The sequence below is a fragment of the Apis laboriosa genome, unplaced genomic scaffold (assembly GCF_014066325.1).
Source record: "Apis laboriosa isolate Shangri-la unplaced genomic scaffold, ASM1406632v1 scaffold34_cov151, whole genome shotgun sequence".
Classification (NCBI taxonomy): Eukaryota; Metazoa; Arthropoda; class Insecta; order Hymenoptera; family Apidae; genus Apis; species Apis laboriosa.
The window spans coordinates 9,527,955-9,550,035 of NW_025222928.1; the positions used below are offsets into that span (position 1 = coordinate 9,527,955).

At 38.5% G+C, this 22,081-nt stretch overlaps 2 protein-coding genes and 1 pseudogene across 8 annotated transcripts; 1 reads left to right on the forward strand and 2 right to left on the reverse strand.

Annotated features, from left to right (window-relative positions):
• Window positions 1–69: 69 nt before the first annotated feature.
• On the forward strand, window positions 70–15,416 carry LOC122715176. 2 transcript variants are annotated; one of them, XM_043937132.1, is made up of 26 exons: window positions 70–227; window positions 3,864–3,964; window positions 4,054–4,169; window positions 4,697–4,856; window positions 4,947–4,980; window positions 7,070–7,211; window positions 7,282–7,461; window positions 7,528–7,917; window positions 8,722–8,910; window positions 8,975–9,036; window positions 9,109–9,297; window positions 9,383–9,554; window positions 9,626–9,733; window positions 9,833–9,903; window positions 10,032–10,158; window positions 10,366–10,618; window positions 10,704–10,825; window positions 10,897–11,038; window positions 11,114–11,248; window positions 11,337–11,487; window positions 11,646–11,773; window positions 11,852–11,977; window positions 12,039–12,196; window positions 12,308–12,674; window positions 12,761–14,313; window positions 14,407–15,416. In XM_043937132.1, exons 2-26 carry the CDS (start codon window positions 3,898–3,900, stop codon window positions 14,677–14,679), a joined length of 5,415 nt encoding a protein of 1,804 aa, XP_043793067.1. In that variant the 5' UTR covers window positions 70–227; window positions 3,864–3,897; the 3' UTR covers window positions 14,680–15,416. The 2 variants fall into 2 exon arrangements, with proteins under 2 accessions (XP_043793067.1, XP_043793068.1); XM_043937133.1 differs by lacking the exon at window positions 70–227 and adding an exon at window positions 1,552–1,679.
• Window positions 644–3,178, reverse strand: LOC122715232 (annotated as a pseudogene).
• A 149-nt stretch (window positions 15,417–15,565) lies between the features above and the next one.
• On the reverse strand, window positions 15,566–21,810 carry LOC122715177 (ecdysone 20-monooxygenase). 6 transcript variants are annotated; one of them, XM_043937135.1, is made up of 11 exons: window positions 20,521–21,807; window positions 18,761–18,891; window positions 18,107–18,238; window positions 17,755–17,953; window positions 17,476–17,663; window positions 17,209–17,407; window positions 16,949–17,111; window positions 16,704–16,870; window positions 16,546–16,624; window positions 16,243–16,440; window positions 15,566–16,167 (listed from the first exon to the last, which is right to left on the reverse strand). In XM_043937135.1, the coding sequence occupies exons 1-11, from the start codon at window positions 20,622–20,624 to the stop codon at window positions 16,060–16,062; spliced, it is 1,668 nt and encodes a 555-aa protein (XP_043793070.1). In that variant the 5' UTR covers window positions 20,625–21,807; the 3' UTR covers window positions 15,566–16,059. The 6 variants fall into 6 exon arrangements, with proteins under 6 accessions (XP_043793070.1, XP_043793072.1, XP_043793069.1 ...); XM_043937137.1 differs by lacking the exon at window positions 20,521–21,807 and adding an exon at window positions 19,477–19,842; XM_043937134.1 differs by having other exon boundaries at window positions 16,243–16,624; window positions 20,521–21,810.
• Between the last annotated feature and the right edge of the window lie 271 nt (window positions 21,811–22,081).

A 22,081-nucleotide genomic window follows, 5' to 3' on the forward strand; every position in this document is an offset into this window, starting at 1 on the left:
AGATGACAAAGAGTGAAGTTGAATCGAACAGAGAGAAAGTACGCATGCGCGATAAATCATTCCATAGCAAGGTGGCGGCCAGTCGCGCGCTCCTGAAACGCAGTTTCCGCGAATCGGTGCTTGACGAAAAAAGTGTGCGTGAACCGCGTGCTACCGCAATCGAAATGCCGATCAAACTACGGATCATTTATTCGCCAAACAATCTGTTGTTTAAATGAAAATAAAAGGTGAGAAGAAGATTGTTATAAAAGTTTTATCCAACAATATATGCGATTCTTTCTTTCGTTCATCGTCTTATTAATTATTCCATTAGTCTCGAAAATGAACACCTGTCAAATGTATTCGCGTTTTTTTTTTTCGTTTTCTGAATGAAAGATATCACTTTTATAACAATTGTCCATACCGTTAACATTAGTTTAAAATATTCTTTTTTTCTTCTATTTTTGAATTCTCTTTTGTTTTAACAAAACGAATAGTGCATGAATTATTTTCAATTTCGATCGAATAATCCCGCAATATTAAAAGATCTCTCTTGCGTAATAAATAATTAAATAAATTTATCTAATATCATATTTATAAACGGTTTAATATAATTTATTTATTTATTGCATTGGTTCATCAAAAATTAAAATTCCATGTTTTTTTTATGATTATTATTTTATAAGCGAAACATAAATAATAATATTTCACATAACACTCTATGTTGCATAATTAGAATCCATTTTCTGAATCGATTTTCTCTTTAATAAAAGATAGAAATTATTCGAGAAAAGTAGAAGAAATTAAAATTTTGAATTTTGAAAATATCAAGAAATGTGATAGATGTATGAGTAAAAGTAGGGGAGGAGGGAACGATCCTGACCACTATAATCCAACAACCAGTCGGGGGCCATGACCACGTTGCGACAAGGTAACCGCAATTAACTCGTATCGATATATTAACGGAACGATTTGAAATCCTAACTGTTTCCGATTCGTTTGCAACAACAGCTATCGAGAACATGTTAAACGTTAAACGATATACGTGTGTAGGTCTGCATGGATGTGTATCTACATATTTCTAATGCAAAATAATCGAGATACAGTGTCAATTGATTCATCATCGACATAAATGTTCATGTGCAGTCCCGATGTTAGGAATCCCAATAACACAAAACAAAAGAAAGAAGAATCGAAGGAAAGATCAGCATTTCGTTTTGCACAAGGACGTTCAGAATATACGAAGCCAAACGTGACGAAACTGGTAATGTTGTGTCGGTACAAAGATCAGTGTGAAAGATTTTATTCGAAATTATAATAACGCGATATAACGGTCAAATAATAGTGGAGCATGTTTATTTGACAATTAGAAATCGCGTTAATTAAAAGATTTTTATTATTATCGATATTAGAACGCAAAATAATAATACATGTATCGATTCGACAAATTGTCGATAATCGATAAGTTGCATCGATGGCTTACTGTTTCGCGAGTAATATTTTTAACATTCGTCTCATCCTCGTAGAAAAAATAATCAATCATGGATGATTTCGTTGATCGTTTTCCGTAGGTAGTTGTTACGAGGTCATATGAATCAAAAAGATTCAGGATATCTCTAACGTACAAGAGTCTATACATGGAGATTTCGAGATGGCCTCTGTCGATATACGCCTTCTCTAAAAGAACGAGTGGAATCAAGGTATCCATATGATTCAAAAATATTGCGAAAATCATGTATGTAATTAGAATTACATTTGATGATCGAACAATGATTTATGATCATTTTAATACTACGCGTCAATTAGCTGTAAACTAATTTTTACACTTTTCGCCGAAATATTGACGCATTCATCCACGGATTATGATATTTTGTCGTATCGATTCGAATCACAAACATGACGTGTCCGTAGTTCGTATGGAATTCTCTTTTCGGCGACGAAAAACGACATTGACGATGGTCGAAACTTCTTTTGTCGGTATTGAAAGACGTGGGAAGAGGAGAGCAATCGATGAACATATACATACACTTACTTAGCTTTGCGTATTCGTACACGAAAGAGAACGAGAACGAGAACAAGAACGAAAGACAGAGAAAAGAAGCGAGGTCAACAAGGTACCCGATATGGTATCCTACAAGCGTCGAGAGTGTTATTTTATGTATATCTATGCCTAAATATACACGAACACACGTAAATTCGTACATGCATTCGTAAGATCGTCTCTAATATATACAATCAATTATACGTAATTTTATATCAGATTTTATATTCAAAGCTTTGTCACCGATATCCATCAATATTTTTCAAATGAACTTACATTCGAATCATTTATTTAGAAATTTAAATCATTAGAATTAAATGATTGGAACATGTATAACACGCGTATTAATTATAACGCAGTTAACTCGAGGGAATAATCTCGATTAGAAACACAGGATATTTTTTCTCAAAAAACATTTCGAAAAGTAACGCGATCACGAACGAAACCGAACGAAATCAAAATCGAATGTCCCGTTCGTTTCTTTTTTTTTCTTTCTTTTCTCCTTATTTCAATAAATCGAATCGCGGCCTTCCTAAGATGGCTAGTGCCACTGTAAATGCAGACACGCAAGTGCGAACTTCGAGGTCGTCGGTAGGTACGATTACAGGAAGCACCAATGACTTAGTACGGTTGCAGCAAGGCGTACCAGCATGAATCACTTTTACCAGTACTCTACCACTCACGATATATTCGGAAACATGTTCGCGAATCGTATTTACTTACAATTAGAAGCATATTCGTTCTTGTTGATTCGTGGTTTTTTATTTTCTCTCTCCTTTCGGACTCATTTATGTTGCTTGAAATATATATATTGAACTATGTATGCATATGTATGAACTTATACACGTATGCTCTTTTTTTACAATCGGCTAACTTCTCCTCGATCATACGTTGAAAGAAAATTTGTTTTTATGTTATTACTTACAGAGACTGATCGATGTCAAACTTCTTAATCGCGTTATAAGCCCTTAATAATACATACATACATACATACATATATATGTATTCGAGAATCTATTTTTAAACATGACTAGAAAGAGAGAGAGAGAAATATGCGCGTGCATACGATGACGCAATTCTATGGGTCTTTCCCCTATATTTCCCTCTCTCCAGTTCTTTCTCTTTCGTCCTTTCACTCTTACTCTTATGCTTCTTCATCTCTCTTTTCTTTATTACTTCTTCTCTCTCTCTCTGTTCCTTTTACTTCTCTACAATTGTTCCTTCTTCTTTTTACATGTCCTCCAATATATTCCTATATTCATGAATATACGAAGCAAAAGATTATTTTTCTCATTATTAAATCTCATCGAATAAATCGATATCTTGATCGGTAATATTTATCATTATCGATATTCTTTAAAAATTGAATATATTCCTTAAAAATATACAAGATATACTTATTTCCCTCTCCCTCCTCTTTCTTTCTCTCTTCTTCAGCTACCAACGATCTTACTCGTTTATAAACTTAAGTATGTGATATGCATAGAAAATAGTATGACACATTGACTCTCAATCAAGACCTTGTTCTAACTTCATTCGTTTTATTTCACGTTAGGAAAAAGAGAAATGTAAAATCGAAATAGCGAGATATATACGTAAGTACTTATGAATTTACATATGTATGTTTTCAAACGATGACTTGTTAAAAGTCGTCGATCCGTAAATACGACAATAGACACGAAATATACTTTGTCCTAAATATCAATGACCGTTACGAAAAAACTATTATTCCTTCTACGTTGTATACGTTGATATGTATTATTATATATATTATTATTATTATATAATAAAAAAATATCGAAAATATCGAAAGTAATCGTAATCACATTTTCGTTTGTTTCAGATTCGAGGCAGAGCATTTTCCAAATGCTGTCAATATGGATTCCCACGTTGGTCTCGACTATATCGTGGATAATCCTGATTACTGCGTCAAGCTTGCCTCGGGTAAAATTATTCAACGTTCTCGATAGCTCGAATGTCGGATAACCGGCTCCGATTGCATCCTATTAATCGCGTATCTCGTTAAATTTCAGCCTTGGACACCGCTTGTCCCTCGGTGAAGAAGCAAGTGGTAGAATTGCTTTCGGCGTTGTGTGTTTATAGTCAGGATGGAAGGCAGAGGGCTATCGATACTCTTCACGCATATCAGGTTATCGAACTTGAGTAACAAATTCGAATATAATAAGGATCGTTGATTTCGTTCGTTTGTTTTTTTTTTTTTTCGTTCGCAGAGTAATAAAATTATTACCGCAAAAAAAGAATTGGAATTTTTATCGCAGAGGTATAAGGTAGCGTTTAAACGCAAGGTTGCTGTGTATCCGTTCGATAGTACGTAGGTACTTAACGCAGAAAGCGAACCCGCATGCTAAGCTTGCGTAAAAGTCACAGTTCAAGGTCTTCCTTCGACAAACAAAAGAACAATATACCGATATATCATTGGGTTGGAAACCTCCATTCGCGACACCACTAGCCTATCTATGCTACGTACATTCTGCGCCCCACCGCTGTTACGTTTATGCCATCATCATACTTTTTCCTCGTTAAATTGCTTCGCTTTCTATCTAATCTCTTTGCGAGTCGCAATGCCAAAACTAATGGACACGCGACGCGTTTCTTCCCCGATGAATACTATCGTTCTAACGGACAGTAATAACCGAACGATAACACGAATTCCAGAAACGAAAAAATGAACGATATCGTTTACGAATCGTGGTAGAAGAATTGCAAAACGCAATCGGCGAAGATTATCGAACCGCGCTGTTGGCATTCATTAATTGTTTGGTCATCTCTACCCCGGTGCTGAAGGATCGCATAAGAATTCGCAACGAGTTCATCGGTTGGTATTCGAATATAAACGTATACACTATACAGTATAAGAAAAGGATAAGAAAAGGACAAGGATAACGCATATTTATTTCGTTCGCAGGTTTGAAGCTCCTTCCGATTTTGAACGAGCTGCGGTGAGTACTCTACGACGACCTGGATTTATGAAATTAACTGATTAACACCTTAACATCGTTGAATAATAAATAATAATGAATGTTACGAAAGGGCGCTTTATTGTACCCACACCTTTTCATTCGCACCCAATGCAACGTTAATAAATCGTTGTACGCAACTAGCCAGAATTATTTAAACTCGGATTCCATCCGAGGATCGGTTGACTAACTAAAAGTAGGCATTCGTTCAGCCTATTCGTTGTAAGGCTATTGCATGCACTAATCTAATCATCGCGTTTATTCATCCGACGCTCGATCGGTATATGTTGCTACATCAATACCGATCGTTCTCTCGTTTCCTCTCTCCGTTTTCGTTACATCGTTCGCGTTACGTACGTTCAGAGATGATCGTAGCTATATTCAGCTATATCTTTCCGTTTCCATGTGTCGCATAATAAACGACACACACACGACGCGACAATATCGATCGACACGAAAGCGAAGCGAAAGTTGTAAAAACGCGATAAAAACTATTGGATTGGAACTACGAGTATTCGCATCGAATCACTATACGCGAATCTCTCTAGCTTTTGTCTTTTCTGTTTAGAGAGTCTCTCTCTGCGAGTCTACAGGAATAGTACGATCTGTCATTCCTTCGCGGGATGACGGACGAGCAAACTATTCTTGATCGAGCAAAACCAGTCGCACAAGTCGCTTTAAATATCGTTCGAAATATACATCTATAGATCGAAATTTATGACGAAAAAAGAATCGATATTCTCGATATCTATTCTCGATCGATTCGATCAAACGATCGCTTCTTCGAACATTTCGAATCTTTTTTCTCCGTTCATCTTTTGCATCGTATTTGCTTTGTTCTCAAATTTTTCCTCATTGGAAAAATTCGTTTTTCGAAAAAAAAAAAAACGGGAAAAAAATATAATCGCGACGAAACGAGAAAACGATGAGAACGATAGAAGAATTTGTTTTCGAGTTGTTGGTCGAAACGATCGAACGATTATCTCCGAAGAAAGAAAGCGAAAAGGAAGCGAAGTGGGAAATGGCGCGCGAAACGGTGAAGAACAAGGGTAAAAAAGGAAGAACCGAAATACATAGGTGACTCGAAGGGAGAGAGAGAAAAGCCCGAATTAACTCTCCGCCGCGAGTAAACTCGTGTCGCGATGAGACGCAAGCTATAGCTGCAACCAGAGTATTAAACTGGAACGAGCAAGACGCGACGCGCCATTTCTCCATTCGTTTCGATATTTACACGCATTTATATTCGTTCGAATTGTTCGAGATTTTCTAATTTTTTTTTTCTTTTTTTTTTTTTTATTCCTTACTTATGCATACGACTCGAAAGAAAATACGTCGAATATATCGGTCATAAGTGAGAAATATTTTAGCGAACCTGTTCCACGAACAGGTTGAATCTAATTTGAATATAGAATATAAAATGGTGTTTTCCGTGTAAAGTGGTATTTTAAGTATTTCCATTCCATATAGTGACGTATATCGAGAGTGTGAAATCGAAGAGAGAAAAAAATCATCGTGTTCGAAACGCAATCGAAGCTCACGTTGGTCACGCGAGAACCGAATAAAGTACGATAGATACTCTAACGTAATTCGTAATAACGTTTATGTTCAAATGCTTACACGATCGAAGAAAGATGGATAAAAATCGTGTCGAAGGAATTTTCGCGCACCATCTCCACTCGACACGCAAATCGTTTCTCATTTTTGTCGTCAAGTTTAACTCGTACGTTACAACGTATAATATATATGTAATACTTATATATATATATATATATAATACCGTGTAAGAACTACCGGGATAGAGCCGGGAATTCCGTTCGAAGCAGAAACGATGAGATGGATGGGTATACTTTTTGAATGAAATTGCACGTTTCGAAAGATTCTGCTTCGAAAGGGTAATTTAACAACGGAAACAGAAGAATCGATCAGAATGGAAAATAGGTAGGACAGAGATGGAAATATAGAAATTCCGGAGGAAACATGCGTGTCGAGCGGGACAAAAATAGAATCGAACACCTACCTACCTAAGGGCTTAAAATGTACCCGGATCAGGAAGATGATGATTTTCTTGCAGGAAAAGCCACGCACCGGATCTAAGGGTGCAGCTCGATGTTTTCGACGATCAGCGAGAGGCTGACGAGGAATTATCGAATCACGGACCGCCCGGGATCGATCTTTCTTCCCACGTGGACGTTTTTTACGCGATATTTGGACAAGTAAGAATCGAACATGGTCGAATTTATTAGATTCTAGATTTTTTTTTTTTTTTTTTTTTTTTTACCTTAGATCGCAGACACCCCCCAAGAGATACCATTTCTGAGCATTCTTCAACATCTATTGCGGCTCGATCCGAAAGACGCCGCGAGCGATTTGGCGTGGGACACGGCGGAAACGTTGGTCCACAGAGCAACTCTGTTGGAGAATCGAGAAGACGCTACCAAGCTGTTGCGTTCGCCTAGCCTTCAGGTATATCATATATCTCTGATCTTAATCGTGCAAACGTTCGATTCGATTTCGATATTCGCATTCCAGGCGAATCTCTGCTGCCACTGTCGGGCCACCGATCAAACGTGCGGAACATCACGAAAAGCGTCGTTATCGGTGAACAACTCGCCGGCACCCGTGCCACCTCTCCCGCCCCCGCCACCGCCACCCGCCCCCTCCGATCAGCCGAATCGAAACCAAAGCAACTTCTTTCAACCACCGCCTCCACCTCCCCCGTTTCTTGCCGGGAACGCGACGCGTGCCGATGCATCGATGGAACCACCGCCGATCCCACCACCGTTGCACGTGTTACCTATCGCCCGAGTGCCCACCCCTGAGCCGCCCAACAATCACGCGAGGCTGTTGCCGCAACAGGAAATACCCACCCCCAAGGCAAAAATGAAAACCATCAATTGGAACAAGATACCTAATCACAAGGTGATCGTTACATCCATCATTTTCTTTCTTTTTTTTTCTTCTTTCTTTCTTTTTTTACTTCTTTTCTTCTTTATTTTTTCTTTCTTTCCTTCCTTTTTTTTCCTTCTGTTTTTCTTTCTTTCCTTCTTTCTTTCTTTCTTTTTTTTCTTCTTTATTTCTTTCCTTCCTTTTTTCTTTCTCTTTTCTTCTTTATTTCTTTTTTTCTTTCTTTCCTTCTTTTTTCTTTTTTTCTTTCTTTCTCTCTTTCTTTTTTTCCTTCTCTATTTCTTTCCTTCTTTCCTTCTTTCTTTCTTTCCTTCTTCTTTTTATTTCTTCTTTATTTCTTTCCTTCCTTTTTTCTTTCTCTTTTCTTTTTTATTTCTTTTTTTCCTTCTTTCCTTCTTTTTTCTTTTTTCTTTCTTTCTCTCTTTCTTTTTTTCCTTCTTTATTTCTTTCCTTCTTTCCTTCTTTCTTTCTTTCCTTCTTTTTTTTATTTCTTCTTTATTTCTTTCCTTCCTTTTTTCTTTCTCTTTTCTTCTTTATTTCTTTTTTTCCTTCTTTCCTTCTTTTTTCTTTTTTTCTTTCTTTCTCTCTTTCTTTTTTTCCTTCTTTATTTCTTTTCTTCTTTCTTTCTTTCCTTCTTTTTTTTATTTTTTTTTTCTTCTTTTATTTCTTTCTTTCTTTCTCTTTTCTTCTTTATTTCTTTTTTTCTTTTCTTTTTTCCTTCTCTCTTTTTTTCCCTTCTTTATTTCTTTCTTTCCTTCTTTCTTTTCGTCTTTCTTTCTTTTTTTCACGAGAATTCTCACACGAGTCCTCCCCTTCCAGGTGATCGGAAAACGCAACATTTGGTCCCTGGTTGCCGACGAACACCAAAACTCTCCGATGGCGGATATAGATTGGGCGGAAATGGAGGGTCTCTTTTGTCAACAAGTACCTCCCGTGTTACCAGCCACCTCGTGCTCCTCCCACGGAACCAACTCGGACGCCGAGAAACGACGAAGGGAACCGACCGAGGTATACTTCTTCAACATCTTCAAATCTCGATTCGTGCATCTCTTCTACCCATTCATTATTTCAGATCGCGCTTCTCGATGGAAAGAGGAGTTTGAACGTCAATATATTTTTAAAGCAATTTCGAAGGTAAGAAAAGGACAATTCTTATCCCCCCCCCCTCTCGATTGAGGATGATCGAATTGGGAAAACGATTTTCAGCTCGAACGAGGATATTATCCGGCTAATAAAGGATGGCAGCCACGACGAGATAGGGGCTGAAAAGTTGCGCGGCCTTTTGAAAATTTTGCCCGAGGTGGACGAATTAGAGATGCTCAAGAGCTTCGACGGCGACAAGTCGAAGCTAGGAAACGCGGAGAAATTCTTTCTCCAACTCGTTCAAGTGCCAAAGTACTTGAAAATGATTCTTTCCAAAAATCCCTATCCCCCCGTTCGATGTTTTATTAAAAATACGATTAAAATTTCCATATTTCAGTTACAAACTGCGTATAGAGTGTATGCTGTTGAAGGAAGAATTCGCCGCCAATATGAGCTACTTGGAACCGAGCATCAACTCTATGATCCTAGCGGGCGAAGATTTGATGACGAACAAACCTCTTCAAGAGGTGTTGTACATGGTTCTGGTAACTGGAAACTTTCTCAATTCGGTACGAGTTTTCGTAAAACGAGATCGTCGACTAAACGAACGAAGGATGAGTAATCGATACGAATGTCGTAGGGTGGTTACGCTGGGAACGCCGCCGGGGTAAAATTGTCCTCTTTGCAAAAATTGACCGAGATTCGTGCGAATAAACCTGGAATGAATCTTATACATTACGTGGCTCTGGTAACGTGCATGCAACGCTTTATATATATATATATACTCTTCCACTTGTTCGTCGTTGTCGAACGTTGTTTCTCCTCACGTTGTTTTGTACGTTTGTAGCAAGCCGAAAGAAAGAGGAAGGATTTGTTGGATTTCGCAAAGAACATGAGCACGTTGGAGGGCGCCACGAAGTAAGTCGTTGTTGTTGGTTGTTGCGAGAAAACATCGCTCACTCAGATTTCGAAACGATATCTAAAACAACGTTTCTCTCTTTTATCCTTTTTTGTCTCGCGCGTGTCTCGATGTTCTCGATGCGAAGGAGTACAACGGAGCAGTTAAACAACGAATTTAACGCACTCGACACAAAGATAAAAAAGATCAAGGCACAGATTAATTTCCCTTCGACGGAAACCGACATACAGAAACAGATGGCACAATTTTTACAGGTATCGCGTATCGTTAATCGTTAAAACTTAACCTTTAAATTTACTTTATTATCGTTTTTTTATGAGATTAAAAAAAAAAGAAAAGAAAAAAACGAAAAAAAAAGTCAGTCTACTACTAACCAATGAAACCGAGAGAGGAGGGAGGTGGAAAAATTTCCTTTTTGAAATTTATGGAAAATTCTACCTCTGATCGTTTTTTCGTTGTAGATCGCGGAACAAGAGATGAGTCAGTTGAAACGAGACATGGAAGAGCTGGAAACGTTGAGGCGATCGCTCGCCGAATTTTTCTGCGAGGACGGTAACACGTTCAAAATTGAGGAGTGTTTCAAGATATTCCATCAATTTTGCCTGAAATTCAATCAAGCTGTCGCGGAGAATGAAAGACGTAGAATTCAAGAAGAACAGGTACTGGCAAGGCGCAAGCAACGAGAAGAACAACTTTTGGCTAAAAAACGATTATGTGAGTTTTTGTTACCTCAAAGAAAAATCAAGTTAATTAAAACGATGCACTTTATATTTTATATATATTATATATATACATACAGTGACCAACAACCAACAAATCGAGGCGCCAATCTCTGAATCCGAATGCAATTTAATCAGTTACGATCCTTTCGATTTTGCTACCGGTTTACCTCAAAGGAATTACAGTCGTAGCGATGTTAAGGTATATTAATTTTCACATTTCCTTACTTTCGATCCCTCTTCTTAACCTCTTTCTCCTCTTTCGATTTTTAGATGAAAAGACTGCAAAACGGTATCGTCACTTCTGACGAAGATGTCTCGATAACCGGATCACCCAATATCCGACGACGTTTAGGTTCTTGTTCCGGTGGGATCGTCGATCAACAATCTACCAAAGAAGAGATATACTCACCGGGTACGCGTGACGAAAACGCGAATCGTTTTTCTCTCTTCCTCCTTAAAAATAGTTATTACAAATTGTTTCTCACAGATGTCACGCCAAACGGCACTCTTCGACGCCGAAGAAGTCGGATACCTTGCGAAGACGACGACGGTAATTTAATGGACTTTTTGAGAACGTCGGGGCAAGACGGCAGCCGTGAGAGAAAATCATGGGGTAGTTTAGGTACGATCGTATTATCTCGTTCGAGATTATCTTTACTTTACTCTTTATGTAAAATTCGTGTCGTGAGAAATTCTCTTTTATATGATAGATCGTTCGTGGGCGAGAAGGGCCCGAGGACAATCTCGAAGAAGCGATCTGTTAAACGCCGACTTTTCCATTGATCGCGAGAGACCTAATTCTCCGTCCCCCTTGATCGAGAGCAAACCTTTCTTACAAGAAGAAGAAACGAAATCTACAGGGTAAACGATTCAAATATATATACACAATATACATATACATAATATATATATATATACAATACAATATACACAATATACATATACACAATATATACAATATATACAATATACGTATGTATATATATATTATATATACGTATGTCATACGCGTCGAATAGGAAAGCATGGCGGCAAAAAATTGAGGCGTGGTTGTCGGAGAATGAAAAAGAAGATCGGGCAGGGGAAGAGCTTCAAAGGAAGGCGAGACAATTGCATCACGCGAATCGACGATCTTACGAAGACTCTGGTAAATACTGAAACGAACACGTGAAATACGAAATTTCTTTCAAAATTCTAACCTAACTTCTTTGACTTCTGTGAGTAGAGAGCGAAAGCAAGACGAACACTCAGATCGAGTCCAATTCCACGCGCGATGCTTACTCGGAAGTTTACGATTGGCGTCCATCCGTCGAGAAGACAGACGTGATACGCACGATGGAGGCTATCGAAGGTAATCCATCGTTGTTCTCATATTTTTTTCAAATCCAAATTCTAATTCGATCTCGTTCCAGAGGCTGAAACGCATCCATCGCAAAAGGATAAATCTCCTTGGCGAAAATCTAGCCTAAACGTACCAAACAGCATGGAAGAGACTGACCCGCGTTATTCCCGTAGGCTAAGATCGAGACTGAGCGCGGAGAACGTTTTATCTTCTTCGAGCACGTTACAGGCACGTTGCATCGCATTTTTTTCACGAGAGAACGAAAATTCTATCCTTCTCGAGACAATTCTCGCGAAAGGGAAAGAATCGATTTTCACTTTTGCCTTTTGTCTGTTGCAGTCCATTAAAGAGGAAGAGAGAAAGAAGAACAAGATCAACGATGCCGCGAATAATCCAACTTCTCAGGACGAATTAACGATCTATCTGCGACAACCTTACGGCGATCCTCAACTCGGCGGTTCGAGGAGATTTTCTTCCAAGCTGAAGAAAGGCGCGGATGAGGAAAAGATGATCGACAAGATAGAGATCGACTCCGATAATATAGAAACACCCCCGGCTACTAGAAAACTATTCAGTCCGCCGAGAGAGGTGAAACCGGTCGAGAGGGAGCCGTGCAAAAGGGAACGTTGCAACGGTTCTTTCCAAACCAGAGATTTCAAGAACGCGACGGGAAAAAGTGTAAATAATAACGCCGATTTCGGGACAGGTAAGGCCAACATCGTGCCTTTTTACGAATCTTTTTCCAAATCCAAATCCTCGTCGATCTATCTCTATCGATCATTATCGTTTCAGGTAATTTCGATCGTTATTCGTCGGCGAGGAGAACGCGAAGGTACAAAAAGAACCAAGAGAACGGCGCGGAGAAAGAGTCGAAGCACGAGATGGTCGATACCGATTCGTTTGGGGAGAAACCGGCCGAACGGCCGCACACGCTTCCATTGTCGGAGGAAGAGGGGCGAGGGAAATGTTGCCAAACGTCGCCTGTTTGGGAAGAGAAATCGAAACGGCAAGATACGTCGAATTTGTTCGATATAGATACGGCACTGGCGGAGATCGCGCGTTCCGGTGAGGATCTTCAACGATTGTCGCGGCCGTTCACCAATCGAAACTCGAGATTACCGGTTAGCCAACCGTCGGCCGTGATCGCCGTAACGAACACCGTTCTTAGCCCCGTGATGCAAGAATCCAGGCCACGCGAGCCGTCTTTAACCGTTCACGCGGAAAGAGCGGTGACCAGTCGCGAGCGGCAGAGGAGCATGATCGATCCTAGTCAGGTGAAAGAGGCTATCAGTTTGACCAACAATCCGCCCAGTCAGGTGAACGAAGATCGAAACGTCTCAATCTCCTCCCGATCGCGACATCAGCCTGCCGAAGACGAAATCGATCTGGCCGTCGAATCGAACGAGAATATTCATCGCGTCAAACGTTCCGAATCGACGCCGCTTCGAAACCAAAATAAAATGATGCAAGACGCGCCGCGATCCAACCACGACGGTTCTGCCTTTCATCCCACTTACGCCTCATCCCCTCATCTTAATGTCCCTAACTCCACCTCTCACCACTCTTTCTCTTCTCTACCCCCCTCCGGTAAAGTTCGTGATCAAGAGATGAACGACGAGGGTTTCGAGGAGACGCAAAGTTTAGTTTCGGAAACCTTGAGTCAAGAGACATCCTCTGGAAATTACGAAACGGACACCCATGATTCAACTCGATGCTCGCCGGCCGAATTGCGTTACGGTGGAGTCGATTCCAATAATCCTTCGATGGTTCAACCCACCATTGATGTCAAATCATTGGGTAATCACGATTCGGCCAATCCGATTGGAGGAAATCCGTTGAAGGCGACAAAAACGTCCGCCGCGCCATCTACGATCAAAGCCAACTCGTTAAAGCACACCGTTGAGAAATCTAGCTTTCTCCCGAAACGAGCCAACAGTTTGAAGCGAGATGTTGGAAAGGCGGAAACTGCGCAACGAAATTCGAGTTCGACGTTCCAATCGACCAACAACAACAACAACAATCAAATGAGAAACGAAGTGGAACGTTCGGGATCGAGGAGCAGTCTTCGCAGTTCCCGAAGCTCGTTGAACAGCGCCACATCTGTCAACACCGTGCGAAATTTAGTACCGAATCACGCACCTCTGCGCACCTACACGTCCGCGATTTGCGCGTTGACCAATGACCTACGAAAAAGTCCATCTCACAATCCGTTGCCATTGAAGAACAACGAGAAACGTCGTACGAATCCACGCTCCACGACAATAAGCAGAATACCCGCGAGCAGAAGTAGCAGCAGTGGAAGTAGCGTGGGTCCGACGGCAAGAACTGTTCGCAAATCTCTCGGAGTAAGTAATTCCGTGTTTCTCTCGAAGATTTCATCCCCTCTCCTTCCCTTTTCGAGACGAGAACGAGAAAAAGAAACATTTGTTTCGTTTCAGTCGAGCATCGACGCGCAAAAAAGAAACAAGGGAGGACGAGTAATCGCTTCGCGTAGCAGCAGCAGCGGAAGCGGCAGCAGCGTGGGACCGTTATCCGCTCCGTTGAATCGCGTCAACGTTGAAAAAGCGACGACGTCGTCGGCTACCAAAAGTAAATTGATCCATCCGAGAGCCGGGGCCAAGAATCATAGTTTCATGAGGCCGACCGCAGCGAGTGTGAACAAAGGTTCTATACCCAATTTACCGAGGAGCATCAAAAGTTTGGTTAAGTGAAGTGACGTGAGAAAAAAGAGGTGAAAGAAAGAAAGGTTATAGTTGTTAGAGATTGCTGTAGCTTTATATGTATACATATGTACATACCGTTTTTTTTCTTGTAATACGTTTATTCTCAAAGAGTTTATATTCAATGGGATATTCCTTGATTTTTAAATCGTTCACTTTGACATTCAGTTCAGATGATTGACAAAAAAGAAAAGAACATCGATTTTATCGAAAGACATCGTTTTAAAGGGCATTTAACGAGCTGCGATACAATCGTCTTAAGATCATTTCGAATTCGTATTTCGTGGAAAATATACGTATATTAAGCATTTATTCGAAGAAGAACATTCGATTTCGATAAACGTTACGTTGATCACTTCGGACGGGCTTGTCGAAAATGAAAATGATCGAAAAATCAAAAAAAGCATCACGCTTTGAAACGTGCAATCCATATACCACGTTCGTTAAAATGCAATGTTGAATACTTACTTCATAGTTCATAGTTCGAAACATCACGAGCAACGAAACAATGCAAAGATATAATTTATAATCATCTGTATCGATCGTATATTTTGTGAAAGCTGCGCGAAACGTCCTATAATTTATAATATTCTAGCTAATGTGTCGATGATAAAATTGCATGCGCATATATCATAGAAAGTTACTAATAATTAATTTCGCTCGCGCGCATGCGCGCGAATGTTATCGATAATGAATAATAAATAAACATAACAATTGTTCGAAAAAAAGATTTTAATATTTTTAAGAGGGGAAAAGAACTTTTTAAAATTCGTATAACAATTAATTGAACTAATAAAAATTTGAAAGATTTTTATTAAATTTTATTAAAATTGTTCGAAATAAAAGGGATAGGGAAAGAATTCATTTTACCAGTGAATTTTTAATTCAAAAAGTAATTTATACCAGTAACAAATCAACCATATGATTCATCGGTCATCGAGTATCATCAAAACAAATATAAAAAATTGCGCCTCGATCGTATTCGATCTTCGATATATTATCTACACATTTTCTAACGTTCATTCTATTTGCTAAATATTATCGTCTTATTCTTGTACAACGCACGTTATATGGAAAAACATTGTAAAAAAAAAAAAAAAAAAATTTAAATAACAAAGTAAAACGATTTCAAGCGCTCACACGCACGTACGATTAAATATTAATTAGATTATTAATTATTAATTAATCTATCCTCGTAAATTCTGTACAATGCATAAAATAAGCATATCCAATACGATAAATAATTCGTCTTGAAAAAAATTTACTTACAACGAGTGAATTATTATTATTATTTACGAATAACATAAAATAACATTAGGTAACGAGATAAAGCTAAAACTTCCGGGATTTCGATAGATTTCAAGAATAATTTCAAGAACGATCACGGAAACCAAGGGAGACCGGGCCTTTTGGCGCGAGAATAAATTCAAATTGCAAATCGAGCTCTTCCTCCACGATGATCTCGAATTCCCGTATAATCTGCAAGGAAAAAGAATAATTGAATATACATATATCTGATGAATCCAAGGATATGCCACGGATGAATCGAAGAACCTTTGCCAAGATAAGCTGCAACGCGAGATCGACGAATCGCTTGCCCGGACATATTCTCCTTCCAGCGCCGAAAGGTGCGACTAATAACGGCGAATGGGGGCTGGTAGGTGTCGTCCACCTCTCGGGCAAATATTTCTTGGCGTCTTTGAAGTTCTCCTCGTTCAAACCTGCTATCCAAGTGTGTAAAAGGACTACGGTCTGTACAGAATAAAGGTACAGAATAAAATACGCAATAAAAGGGAGGAGGAAGAATAATTGATGATCACGCACGGCGTAGGAAAAGATTACATAATTGTTACTTACCCCCGCCGTCAAACGATAACCGCTAAGTTCGATGGATTCGTCCAAGATGCGTGCGATGCAGGTTGTCGTTGGGATCAATCTGAACGGACGCGATGCGATGGAAAAGATTAAAACGGATTTAAGAGAATTAGGACGCGTTTAGAGTCACGTTTACGCACCGTAGAGATTCGGTGATGCACGCGCGCAAATACTTGGCCCTCCGTAAATTGTCGATGGTCAAATCGCAACCAGCCGGTGCCAACTCGTGTGTCTCTTCGTATAGTTTGCCTTGCACGGCCGGATTACGGCCGATCAAATCGAACAGGAATACCAAAGTGTTTCCAAGCTGTGGCGAGTGATCGTAAAGGGATCGTAAGAAATGTACGAATCGGGTTACAATAAAGTGAATAAGTGTTTTGTGTACCGTGTGTATGCCAGCCGCTATGAAATCGACAATGGCTGCTTTCTTGTCGCGTATATCGAGATTCTTTTGTCTGAGAATGGATTGAAAAATGGCCTCGACCGACTCGTCTTTAGCATCGTCTTGTTTCTCCAGTATAGTGGTTTCGATGATCTCCGAAATGATACTGAAATTGTATCGTTGATATTGTACAACTATTTGTTGAAAACTCTTTGTTGTAAACGAATTTTCAATCCGTCCGTTCGATACCTGTCCAAACATACTTGTATATAGCGTCCTCGCTCTCTATCAGCTGTTTGTACGCACAGGTTGGTAACAATTTCCAAAGCGGCAATCCGTAAAAGGCATCCCGCGAGGCGGTGAAATGTATCCTGACAGCTTCCGCCAATCTCGTCGCAAGCTCGCTACTCGAGTCTGGTTTCAAGAAACCGAGATGTCGACCCAGGATCAAAGTGCATGTACCTAGACCGAGACCGAGATAAAACGGGGATAGAATCGATAAACCGAGTTGATCGATCGTTGGATCTTACTTTCCAATCCCATTTTATAGGCAAGCTCTTCGAAACCTGTTACTTTGTATCCGACCCTTTGACGCCGGATCAACTCGATGAACGAATCTGCGACGATATTCAGGGCCGGGAAAAAGCCAAGGACGGTACTGGCAGCCGTCAATTCCGACGTAAGAGCTATCCGAAGATCGTGCCACGTTTGTCCTTGTCTATCGAATTGTATAATAATGTCGGTTCGTGTCGACCGTTCCGGTGTCTTAAAACAATTGTGCGAAAAATTAGAGAAAAATTACTACTCACTCGTTGACTAAACCGAGATTCGTGTAACGATCCCGGCGTGTCCGCCGATAATGAGATATCACCTCTTGCGGGGGGCGAAGCGGATACCTGGAGTTACGGCGGATGATAGTCTCGATATCCTGACGGGAGAAGACAGAGATCATTGGAAAATTCCATAATGCTTCTTCTTTACACAACGCGCCATATCGTTGGTTCAAATCTATTCTTGAATCAGAAATAATCCGCCATTTTAAAATATATGTAACGCGTTTAAATTTTAATTTTACGTAGCAAATTTCAAATTTCAAATTTCGTCGAAATTTCGTATATCGTGATTAAGAGAAACGCGTAATGCCAATGGTAAATTTCTTACCTTTGTAAGCATCGTGAATCTTGTTCAATTTATAGTAACCGATGCAGGAGAATATCCATCTGGTTCCAAAAATCGGTAAAGAAAACGGCCCTGGAATGTTGGATACCGTTCTGAACTTGCCCTCGGCTGGTGCTGTTAACCATCACGCAAAAAAAAAAAAAAATATAAAACGTTTGATACGGATAATCTAACTTTCTCTATACGAGTCGAGCTATTATACATCGTGATTTCTCGTATAAGGGGAAGAACGTTAATCTTTGAGGTTTCGAAAAGAAAAAAAGGCACGCAAGGTCGATACAAGGTCACGTCATACGAATTTCGAGCTTACGCTTAAATTAAAGGAAAGGGAACGCACGTGAACGCGCCCTGTTTCGAAATCAAGGTCGTTCGTACACGAAACATCTTCTTTTCTTTTCTTTTCTCTTCTTTCTTTTGCCTAACTTGTGTATTCGAATCTATCATTTCATCGAACGAAAAAATCAACACTATTCTACTACGCACAGATGCAAAATTACATACTATATGTATAATGTCATACTATGTCACGAACAAGTGCACGCTTTTTGTATTTTTTTCATCTTAATTATACGTGTAAATATTTCGTTTCAACGCGTGAAACGAATTACTAACAACATTTTTACAGATCTTACTTACCGGTAGCTTCGTGAGATGTAGCTGTCCAAAACCACCATGCTGGCCGATGGCTAGTAACGAAGATCAATATCGTCAAAAGAACTGCAGCGATTACTTCGAACCAAGCACTCGAGAGTAACATCTCAAAACTCCTACGGAAATAGGGCAAAAATTCTCCACTTACGAATATCTCTTTCTATGATATTACGATTTAACGGGAAGGCCGAAATCCTTTTATCTTTGCGATACCGATCTTTAAGAAACAAGTATACATCGCGTATATTAAAATTCTCCGAATCTTTAACTTTGTCTCGATTCGACAAATAATTATTATTTTTCTCAGACGTTTCTTATCTGAACAATGATAAAGAGATTATACGAAAAGCGGGCAAACTCGGCATACCACCGATGTGATATATTATTATTATATCGTATATATTTCTTGTAACTCTATTTCACGCGCGAATATCCACAAATATTCCGACGATCAAACCGCGTCTCGTAATATACGAGGAATAAGTAGTTGAGAATCGATGTAAAACTCTTAGATCCAAGATAGGTAGGGGATTCGTTCGACCGGTCTATGGAGAACGATCGCGAAGCAGGGACCTGATAGAGAGAAAGCTTGTTATGCTTCGATCTATAGTATGTAGAAGTAAAGCGCGTGTTATTACTGCTCGCGGAAGGAGCGCGGATCGCGATAAATCCAACTAGCCGTTAGCGAAAAAATGACGCACCACTGCTCCTCCGAGTCCATTCGAAGTTGACTGTCCCAGTGTTATTTACGGATCGCCGGTTTCTTCTATTTGCAGTAGCTTGATAACGCGTATCGTCACGATGACCCTGCTCTCTCTTTGACTCGCTAATCTCGAAGCTGTTACACGGATCGAAGAGAAAATGACTAAACACACGTCCCTCATCGCGATATAGTATTTACAATACATACATGCCGATTTTTTTCGGCTTGTATATGTGTCTCGTCTAACGTTTATGATCCTTACCAAAATACTTGACGCGATCGAATTCTTCAAATATAAATATTTTTCGTTAATTTGATATATCGTTCCAACATGAATTCAAAATTCGTAAAATAATTGTTTATTCGATTTCTTGTAGTTATTCTTCTCTCTCTCTCTCTCTCTCTCTCTCTCTCTCTCTCTCTCTCTCTCTCTCTTTCCTTCCTTTTCATATATATCATTGTACAAACATCAAACGAAAATTATTTTGATAATCATCGATCGATCGTCGAAATATCGATATTCTATTAAGTGTTATAAGATGATGAGATGTTTAAATTTTATTGAAAGTTATAGTATTTTGCAATAATAATTTATATTTTAATTCTGATCACATAAAATACCATTTTTTGAGGATTCTCATGTTTATTTTCTGTTAACGATATCACGGTCGGTTAATGCCTAAATACTGTTCGAATAATTTCAATCATCGGTTATGAAATATCGCATAACGAGTCAAAAAAAAAAACATTACTTCAAATCTTTATTTTCTTTCTTGATACGCGTAATAAAAGTAAATTGAGAAAACTGAATGCATATTATCTCATTAGCGCGACCTATATGTCGGTCAATTGAATATTTACATTTGAAAATTCTCGAATAAATAAGTTTATCTATATTAACTAGTATTATCGAAATTACGATCTTTTAATCTTTATTATCGTTATGACTAAATTTAATTTGGAATCGAAATATCAAAATATATATACATATCTATACACATTTCTTTTCTATGAACGAAGAGACAAATTTTAAAAAACTTACGATTCGTCCGATAGATTAGGATGATTATCCCATAGTCTGGTTCGGATATATATTTTATTTATTATCTCGCAGAACATTGATCGATATAATTCGTTCCTATACATCGAAAATTAAATATTTTATCGAAAATTAAATTCAACGATTCGATAAAATTAATAAAATAAGAAATTTATTAGAATAAAATTTATATGATAAATTAATTTTACTGCTTACGTCCTTTAAATAACGATTATAAATTTAACGATTAAAAAAATGTAAATATTTTGATTCGTCATAATTGAACTAAGCATTCCCGCGATATAAAGGTTATTAATTATCACTTAGAATCACAAGTTCACACGGCTCACATTATTATTTATTATTATTCTAAATATGCATACTGTTTTCTTTTAGATTATTTTCGTTCACATAAATTTGAAACAAAAGGACGTATTTTCACTGTCATCAACATTCATGAACATTCATTTCGATTCAACCGCTTATACCCGGAAATTCGATGAATTTATTTAAATTCGCGTATTCATATCACAGGTAGCGATCAACCGGTAGATAAAAACGAGACGTTCTTATACTTACGAAGGGTGCGCGTGGTCTGAAGTACAGTTAAAAAGAGATACCAAACATCGTTGTGTCGTCGTCAAGATGATTGTAATGGTGGCAGTAGCAGTAGTAGTGATGGTGGTGGTAATAGTAGTTGTGGTGGTGGTACAGATGGTAGTGATGGTGATGATGATAATAATGATGATAATGGTAATCGTGATGGTGATGATGATGATAGGCTATGGTATATATTATTATATAAGTAGCAGTGATAAAATCAACTGTTAATCATGACAATATTGATACGAGTAATTTATCGTATCAATAAATAATTTCATAATTCTATAATAAAAAAGAAAACAAGTATATTAAAATAAATTTAATCGTAATTCTTAAAGATTCTCTTTGAGAAGTGGGGGGAACAAGAATTAACCATCAAGTTGAATGAAGAGAAGTAATATAAATGAAACTAATAAATAAACGAGAATAAGGAGGGGTTGAAAGAATCCAATAAAACATGATCATGTAGTAATCATGCTTATATATACGATTATATACTAGTTTTGAACGATACATTGGTAATACACACATAATACATATACATGTATATATACATATACATGTATATATACATATATATATGTATATATATATATGTATACCAATTGAAACGGAATATAACTGAAATAAATTTAAATAGGACGAATCACGAGCATTAATTGTCGCTATTTAAATGATATGCTATTTAAATGTTAACAAGTATAGAATTTGTCATCAATTATTTTATAATTTTACACACAAATTGAAATAATTTTCGTTATATGAATGATATTTTATTTTCTTCGATTTTTGTTCTATCAAAATTGAATTAATCAGATTAGAAAAAGCAAAAGTTTATTCATCTTCACACTGCACACTCTGATTGCGAGAGCACTTCTTATGTGCTTCGTAGTCCGTTTCCACGCTTCACCGTTCCTTTTGCTGGTCCAATACAACGGTCCGATCCCCGGCATCTTCGACG

What these genes read in the sequence shown, in the direction of transcription:
- LOC122715176 (XM_043937132.1), top strand. Translation starts at nt 3,898, where the DNA reads ATGGATTCCCACGTTGGTCTCGACTATATCGTGGATAATCCTGATTAC. An exon ending in TTTTTAAAGCAATTTCGAAG is followed by an intron (nt 9,037 to 9,108) that starts GTAAGAAAAGGA and finishes AACGATTTTCAG; the next exon opens with CTCGAACGAGGATATTATCC. An exon ending in AGAAGAGATATACTCACCGG is followed by an intron (nt 11,039 to 11,113) that starts GTACGCGTGACG and finishes TGTTTCTCACAG; the next exon opens with ATGTCACGCCAAACGGCACT.
- LOC122715177 (XM_043937134.1), bottom strand. Translation starts at nt 20,624, where the DNA reads ATGTATAGGAACGAATTATATCGATCAATGTTCTGCGAGATAATAAAT. An exon ending in AATCTCGGTTTAGTCAACGA is followed by an intron (nt 17,664 to 17,754) that starts GTGAGTAGTAAT and finishes ACAATTCGATAG; the next exon opens with ACAAGGACAAACGTGGCACG. An exon ending in TGCAGCTTATCTTGGCAAAG is followed by an intron (nt 16,168 to 16,242) that starts GTTCTTCGATTC and finishes TTTTCCTTGCAG; the next exon opens with ATTATACGGGAATTCGAGAT.